Genomic DNA, 8,303 nt, shown 5'->3' with positions numbered 1-8,303 from the left:
TGCCACTCCTGGGCAGGTGGGCCTGTGTTGCATAAGAAAGCAGGCTGAGCAGGGGCCAGGGGAGCAAGTCAGTAAGCAGCGTTCCTTCATGGCTTGTGCTCCAGCTCCTGCCTCCAGGTTCTTGCCCTGAGTTCCTACCTTGGGCTTCCTGATGAACTGTGACCCGGGAGATGTAAGATAAATAAACCCTTTCCTCCCCAGGTTTGCAGTGGTCAGAGTATATTGTCACAGCAATGGAGAAACAAACTAGGACACTTGGAATTGAATGCAGCCTTGCTGTTATTAAACACATGACCTTAAAATATTTTTTATAGCTTGGGTTTCCTTTTTACAGATAAAATTTTATTTCTTTTACTTTGCGCTTATGTGGGGAGGCTCGTGGGTGGAGATCAGAGGACAACTGGGAGTAGGTTCCTTCCTCCCATCATATGGGATCTTAGGGCCGAACTCATGTTGTCAAACTTGGCAACATGTGCCTTTACCACTGAGCCATCTTGTGGGACCCCAGATAAAATTTCAAACCAAACCTTTTTATCCCCCAATTTATGATGATATTCTGGTTTGCATTTTAAATGAATGTATGTAAATGTTCTTGTCACATTTTCTTTTTTTTTTAATTTATTTTTATTTTATGTGTATGTTTCGCCTGCATGTATGCATCTGTGCTGTGAAATGCCCACAAAGGCCAGAAGAGGGTGTTGGATCCCCTGGAACTGGAGTTACAGATGATCATTAGCTGCCATGTGGGTGCTGGGAATGGAACCCAGGTCCTCTGTAAGAGCAGCAAGAACTCTTAACTGTTGAACCATCTCTCCAGCCCCTCTTGTCACATTTTCTAAACACAGGGACAGCTGTGTTAAGTAAGCTGATGGAACTGTTATAAAAAAAATACAGGTTTAGTGTTCAAGTTATAATAAATGAATAATGACTGACTGGATGGATCAATGAGGGAGGAGACATGGTTCTCACCGTAAAACCAGGAAATGGAGACGCACTCAAAGAAAACCAGGAACAACAGGCTCATGCCACTGGCAGAGTAGTAGTCGAAGAGTTTGAAGACATAAATGCCCCCCTAAAAGAGGAAAGAGGGTAAGTGCAGGTTCACCTCCACTTTCACCACCCACAGTGCAAGGGAGCCTGAAGAGGCTGAAATTAGGTTACACTGCAGCAAGAAAGCTTGGAGATAGAATAAAGGAAGCACTGGGGGCCTTGTGAGTGAGCCAAAGGCTGCTTGCTGCCTGGGGGTTGGGAAACTGTCCCATTTCCAGTTAGGCTGGAGAGCAGCTGTGCCATCACCAGCATACTTCAACAGCCTCTTCCCTGTTTCACCCTTTTCCTTCCTTACAAATAACAGTATAGCATACCAGTCAATAGAGACATCAGTTTGAATCACCTCTAACCACACAACATGCAAGGTATGGCTCTGCATCCCCCATCTGCCCTTCTACTCTCTGCCTCTACCACACTGGCCTCCTCCCATCCCTCCAGCTTCCCAAACTCAATCCTATCACAGGGCCTTTGCACATGCCTAAGATCCTCACTTGGTTGGCTCTTCCAAATCATTGAAGTCTCAGATCACCTGTCACTTTCTTAGAGCAACCTCTCCTAGATACCTGTCCAAGGCAGAGTCCCTCCTATGTCTGTTGGTCATCCTTGGTCTTCCTATCTTTCCCCCTGTGGCACTTACTGTCTTAACTCATCTATTTTGCATATAAGTCTTACCCATTTAAACATAATTTCCAAGAGAGCAGATGGGGCAGTGCCCATCATGTTAACTTCTGAATCCCAGGGTTCTGCAAGCCTACGGTGGGCATTTAACAACTAGAAACGGGTGCATGAATGAACAAACACTAACTCTGGGTCAGAGGCAAATCAGACCCACAGCCCAAGCTCCTGCCTTCAGAGCCTTTTGTTTATGGAGCCACAAACACAGTCCCCTGCGGTCTTCAACTACCTGGCAAAAGGCTGAATGCACACAGCAATTCTCACAGAAGGACAGGGCAATGCTAGGGAGTCTGGGGGCAGTGTCAGTGTCAAAGGCCAGACTCCATCTTGACTCAGACCTCACTTCTGTGAATGAGCACAAGTTCGGCCCCCACACCCCTTCCTTCAGGAAGCAGGCTCTGTAGCCCATGGTTGGGTAGGGTTCTGTGCCTTCTAGCTTTGTCCTGTAGTTCATTGTCTATGTCTCCTACTAGCCTGGGACTCTATAGATCTCACAGCCATGTGCCTAGGGCTTGGTATGGGTAGTCCACAGTACAAGGAAGGAAGGTGGCAGAGAATTAGCCTGGAGAAAGGAGGCCTAGGGGTTTGGGGGCGGGGTAGGTTGTGGAGGTGAACATGTCCTCTGGCATGAGAAGATGTTCCAGTCCCAGGGCAATTTTGAGACATGCCAGATGCCAACTGGGCCTACCTGGGTGATGTTGGAGAGGCCGATCAGGTAGGACACGATGCACACAGCAGCAATGAAGAGCTCCCGTCGGTTGCGGAGGAGCCTGGGATACTCATCTACCAGGGCAGTGATGAAGCCCTCCACAGTACAGAACTGGGGGGCAGGGTGCAGGAGTCAGCTACTCAGAGTAACCCTAGTCCCCATCCATCCAAAGCCTGGCATTGTAGGGAAAGGCAAGAGGCCAGACAGCAGGACCAGGCTGGCCTGGATGGGAGCCTTCCAGGTATTGTGGGGGGCTTACCTGGCTGTCGATGCCTAGCATGAGCAGCATGGAGAAGAAGAGGATGGCCCAGAGTGGAGAGATGGGCAGCTGAGTCACTGCCTCAGGATATGCCAAGAATGCAAGTCCAGGGCCTGTGGGAGGGCAGGACAGAGGAAGAAGGTCTGGGTGACAAAAGCACACCCAGCCCACTGCTGGCCTCTTGCTAATCACATCTTGTGTTCTGGGTAACCTCATGTATGCATGGTCAGCTCTTAGAAAACAGTAAACGTCATATGGACAGGCAGGCATTATGGAGCTGTGGCCACCATCAGGGAGGGACCATGGGGACCTGACCAGTGGTAGGGACAGAATTGGAGAGGCTGGATGGAGACACATGGAGGAGAAAAGTGGAGGGCAGGTCCTGGAACTGGTGGACTGGCAGAGAGGGTTAGAGGACAGGGAGCGGGGAGGCTGAGTCTTCCAGTCTGTTATGGGCTGCCGAACCCTTCCTGGGGTGGGGAGCACAGGGAGGAGCAGATGTGGGATGTCTGTCTCTGGTATACAGGAGTCTGGGGGCCCCAGAACGGATATCAAAGAGTTCAGGGGAAGCCTTCTGGGAGAAAGATGCTATAATCTCCCTGGGTGTGGCTTTGGAGGTGGGCAGGGTAAGACTGCTAGTGAGTTCCAGGGAAATGAGAAGGAAGCTTCCCTTGTGTGGGGAGACAGGAACCTGACTGAGTAGAGAGCATTCCTTCCCACATGACCAAACAGTTCTCCAAGGGACGAGTCATGTCACCTCCCTGAGCCTCAGGTCTCTGCCAGGCACATAGTCCCTCATTGAATCTTGCCTGGCTGAAAGGGAAAGGAGTAACAAGCACTGGGGGGTCTTCCTGGTCCTATGGCTCTGATGACCAGAAGCAGAGTGGGCACAACCCACTTAGTGACAGTTTCTGGAGCCATGACAGAAGTGTATCCTGGAGAGCTTTGCATCATGGAGGTGACCATGTCCCAGCTGGACCTCTGTGCACACTCCTCATGACCTCCTATAACAGCACAGTGAGCCCCACCCTCCTCTGGAGGGGTACTGACCTGAGGCTGCCACATCAGCTATGGACCTCTTGGTGACATGGGCCATGAAGCCCACGATGGAGAAGATGACAAACCCAGCAAACATGCTGGTGCAGGAGTTGATGCAGCAGACAATGATGGAGTCCCTGTAGAGAGGGAGGGTGGGTGGGGTCAGAGAGGGAGGCTGCAGGATGGATGGTAGAGCCAGTGGGCAGCTGCCTCTGGGGGAGGAAAGGAGGGCCCTGGGAGAGGGGATACAGGTTGGGTAACACTAGAAGAGCAGGCCCAGAGAGAGCCAAGTAGGGTGGAGCATGGAGGGGGTGAACTGAGAGGGCCAAGAGGGGCCTAACATGAAAAGGCCAGGAGGTGTGAATACAGAAAACACAGTGATAGGGAGTGTGACCTTGGGACCTACAGAGTGTGGCCTCATCAGAAGGGAGTGGCCTCAGAGCCTGGTCCAGCAAGGGCATGGCCTCCTCCCCTTGTATGGATAATACACAGATGGAAAACATGGTCTCCAGTGTGTGACTAAAGAGGCGTGTGGTCACAGAGGCATGTGGCCCCAGACAGGTGAGCACTCCTGGGGGGTTGAGGAAGAAGACCACAGAGGGTCTAGGCGGGAAGAGTAGCCATAGAGGGAGTGTGGTCATTGGCATAGCCCTAGATTGGCTTGTGTTTCTGGCTGCAGAGGGCCATGACCTCAGTGTACCTGCCCCAGAAAGGCATGGTCAGGGGGCATGGCTACAGAGGGCATGGCCAGGAAGAACTGCCCTCCATGGTCTCAGGAACTGCCCTCTCATACCTGTACACATTGTTGTGGAAGGAGTTGTAGCTCCCTAGAGCAATCAGGGACCCCAGGCCCAGCCCATAGGAGAAGAATATCTGGGTGGCTGCATCTAGCCACACCTGTGGGTAGAGGATTAGACATGGTCAAGTACAGCAGTCATTGCAGCCCCAAGCCCTGGCGTGTCCTCATGGGTCACCAGAGTGGACCAGACAAGTCCAGTTTTGTGTGTTTGTGCAGGGCTCATGGAGGGGCAGCAACTTGCTGGAGACAGAGTGGGTGTGGGCTGGGCAGGTGTGCTCACCTCTGAGTCTGACAGCTTTCGGAAGTTGGGTGTGATGTAGAAGAGGATGCCCTCCTTGGCCCCAGGTAGTGTCACTCCACGGAAGAACAGGATAATAAGCATGATGTACGGGTATGTGGCGGAGAAGTAGACCACCTGAGAGTAAATATGGCTGTGGGGATGCTTGCCTACTTCACCCACCTGCTCTTGTGGGCTGGGGTCTGGTCTTCCTCCAGGGAGGCTCCCTGGATTCCTAGTCTGCACTGTGTGCCCACCTTTCTGAAGCCCCTTCTTGGAGTCTCTACCACCAGCTCAGCACCAGCTTTCCCCTCACCTGTCCTCTCCTTCTGCCCATCTCTCATCATTCTTTTCTCTCAGGTCCCTTCCTCTTCTTGTCTCAAGTATACAAGGCTATGCTCTTTGTGGACAAGTAAGGGGCAGGGGGAACTTGTCCTTTTGGGACCAGGACACACTCCACTGGAGGGCACCACCCAGAGGCCACACTGTTCCATGTCTCTAGGCTACACTCCTCTCTAATTCCCTATGTAGCCCAGGGCTGGCCTCAAACTCACAGTGATCCTCCTACCTCAGCCTCCTGAGTGTTGGGATTACAGGTGTGAGCCACCATACTCAGCTCTATTTTTTCCATTTCTGCATTTTCCAAGTAATGTATATGATAACAGGGAAAGTTTACATTTCACAGGAATACACACACAAGATCCCATAGGCAGCAACTAGAATAGGAGTTACAGGAGACACTGTCCACATGTGGCTTACATCTTAGTTCTCTCAATGTTTAGGATGGTTTGTGGTACTCACCGGATACTCATTAGGGGTCTGACAGCTGTGTGATGGTTTGGTTCCTAGTATGAGGTTTTCCTCTGTGTACCTAGTCACATGCCCTTGCACAAGGGGCTCAAATGATTGAGTTGCCTTTTCTCCTAATGGTGTAAAACTAAAAACACGCAAAGGACAGATTTATCCTGTTTTGTTTCCTAAATATTGCTTACTGTCTCAGGAACAAAATGATCTTTAATTACAGAAGATGGTCTCGGGAGGCTCCAACTCCCCCTACTGTTTTCCAACTTTATAGAAATCTAAACAAGACACTGAACCCATCTGTATAAAAATATTTATCTGCAAATTATTATACCACTCTTGGGAAAATTTCTAGTGGTGCAATTACTGAATGAAAAGGCATAAACTTTTCACGGCTCGTGACCTACATTGTCTAAGTGCCTCCAGGAAACAGAGCTGTAGCCAGAAGGACACAGTGGCCTCCGAGCCAAGCAGAGTAAGATTAAACACTGCCTTCTGTCAGACTGATCACCAGAAAATTCATGTGTGTGACTGCACTTCTTGGCTCCCTAGCCATGTTCAAGTTTAGTGACCCTGGCTGTCTCTTGAGTCTGATGTGGTTCCATAGGGGATGAGCATGGGTTGGGCTCTGAGTTATCTTCAGAGCCAACCAGCAGTCATGTTGATCTGGACTTGGGGCTCCTTGTCTCTAACCATTCATCCCTCCATTCACGGAGCAGGATAGAAGGTGGCATATCTGGACCTTCGTGCTGAACCCAGGGTGGCACAGAACAGGTACTTAGGGAAAGCTGGTTGGGTGCCCTAGAGCAACACCTGCATGTGGAGACGGCTCTGTCAGGCTCAGTGGTATCCCATGGGCCTTTGTGAGCCAGGTACTGGCCTGCTCATTCCCTGCAGTCTTCATAGCGGCTCTAGAAGCCAGGGTCTACACAGTTCATTGGAAATGAACCCTAGGCACTGGAAGTAGAAAGGACCTGCTTAACTCAAGGTTGGATGGCCTGTGGGAGGGGTGGGTCCTGCCCTAGGACACGACTCCCCCTGTAGACCTGTTCCCTGCCCTGCATGGCCCCACTCTGTGCACATCCCTACCTTTCCAGTCCAACCAACACCCTTCCAGATGCAGAAATACACAAGCACCCAGGCAATGGCCAGTGTGATAGCCAGTGGCCAGCGAATCTGCCCTGGCTTATCTAGCCCGTCTGTCATCTGGTGCATGTTGCGCCTGGGGACAGAGGAAAGAGGAGAGAGTCACATAGGACCAGTGAGAGATGAGTGACTAGAGGTGCCCAGGGCACGAAAACCAACCATTACTCTCCCCTGGAATCCTGCCGACACCATGACCCTGTGATTTAGATGGAGACTGTGGGGCTGTGACAGTCACACTGAAGAGTGCTGCCTGCTCAAGAGGTCAAGGACAGCAGGACTTGGTGTCAACTGTGACTTCTCAGGGACACCCCCCGCCCCGCCAATTCACCTTTGCTGTACCCTACCCAACCACAGGAGTCCTTCTAAGTAGTACATCTAACTATGTGGTCCCCCTCCTGCCTGAGATGCAGCACATAGAACCCTCTTTTCTGAGGCTGGAAAACAGATGCCTGGAGGCTGCCCAAGGCCTGTGGCTGGCTCTGTTTCTTACCACAGCCCCTCTAGAGTGACCTGTCTAGCACCCCCTCTGTAGCTGGCAACCCCACTGCTGTCTCTACACACACTCTTCCTCTGTTCCACCACCTCCCCTACTCCACCTGTCACAGCAAGGCTGTATCTTCCTGCAGGCTGGTCCAGGGCTGCCTGAGTCTAATCACCCTGGCACACTGTGCTGGAGAGCTTTAGTTGTCAACTTGACACATCTGGGTAGAGGGAGCCTCAACTGGGGAATTGTCTCCATTGGACTAGTCTGTAGCTATGTCTGTGAGGTATTTTCTTGATTTTTGAGTGATGTGGGAGGACCCAGCCCGTGTTCTCTGACTTCTTGCTGGCTGTGACCTATGGTGGTACAGGTAGGAGATGGGCAAGCAGGACTGTGTTCTCCCTGCTGGACCCTGGCTTTGTCTGCATCTGTCATTCTCTCTGGAGGTGCAGGCAGGGTCTAGCAACAACTTTGGGGTCTGGATATCTCTGGGGAAGAACTCTGCCTCCCTCTCTGGCTACTTACCCTGTCCACACCTGTCAACAGTTCTTTGTGCTACCTGTCACCACCCAGCTGGCATGCCCTCCCTGCCCTGTGCCACAGCCCCTACTCACTCCCAGAACTCCACCACAGCGCTGGTCATGTTGGTGGTATTGACCATACTGTAGTTGGAGAAACAGCGGTCAGTGTTCCAGGGGTTGTCACACTGTTTCCATGGCAATGTCTGCAAGGACACAGTCACTGATAAATCCCACTGAGCCCCTGAAAGAGGTTCCCCACTCATCCTACCCACCCTTACCACCCTCATAGATACCCATGGTCGCACTTTGCCTTACCAGCAGCTCTCAGAAGCAGGTAGACACACATAAAACCTGTGAGATTGCACAGCTAAAATATGAGCTGTTGGAACCACTTTGAGAACTGCCTCTGGAGCTAGCCTGTGTTCACTCTGGGGCTGAGCAAGAGACCTTGTCCTAGGACTTTCCACAGTGAGGACAAGAGCAGAACAGGTCTGTCCCATGCCAGGCCTGGCACTGGGCTCTTTTCACATGACTTTATGGGGCTGTG

The 8,303-nt window shown here is 51.5% G+C and overlaps 1 protein-coding gene across 1 annotated transcript in view; it reads right to left on the bottom strand.

Moving 5' to 3' along the window:
* Slc6a1 (solute carrier family 6 member 1) overlaps nt 1-8,303 on the bottom strand; it is a 36,588-nt gene that overhangs the window by 6,173 nt on the left and 22,112 nt on the right. The window contains exons 6-13 of the mRNA XM_008854893.1: nt 7,850-7,959; nt 6,698-6,830; nt 4,811-4,945; nt 4,525-4,628; nt 3,744-3,868; nt 2,694-2,806; nt 2,414-2,545; nt 970-1,072 (exon numbers count right to left, since the gene is read on the bottom strand). Of these exons, the coding sequence (XP_008853115.1) occupies nt 970-1,072; nt 2,414-2,545; nt 2,694-2,806; nt 3,744-3,868; nt 4,525-4,628; nt 4,811-4,945; nt 6,698-6,830; nt 7,850-7,959 (955 nt within the window). The remainder of the gene's footprint in view (nt 1-969; nt 1,073-2,413; nt 2,546-2,693; nt 2,807-3,743; nt 3,869-4,524; nt 4,629-4,810; nt 4,946-6,697; nt 6,831-7,849; nt 7,960-8,303) is intronic.

The sequence above is a fragment of the Nannospalax galili genome, unplaced genomic scaffold (genome assembly GCF_000622305.1).
Source record: "Nannospalax galili isolate Female #2095 unplaced genomic scaffold, S.galili_v1.0 scaffold406, whole genome shotgun sequence".
Lineage (NCBI taxonomy): Eukaryota > Metazoa > Chordata > Mammalia > Rodentia > Spalacidae > Nannospalax > Nannospalax galili.
This window is presented reverse-complemented; position numbering and strand designations above follow the sequence as displayed.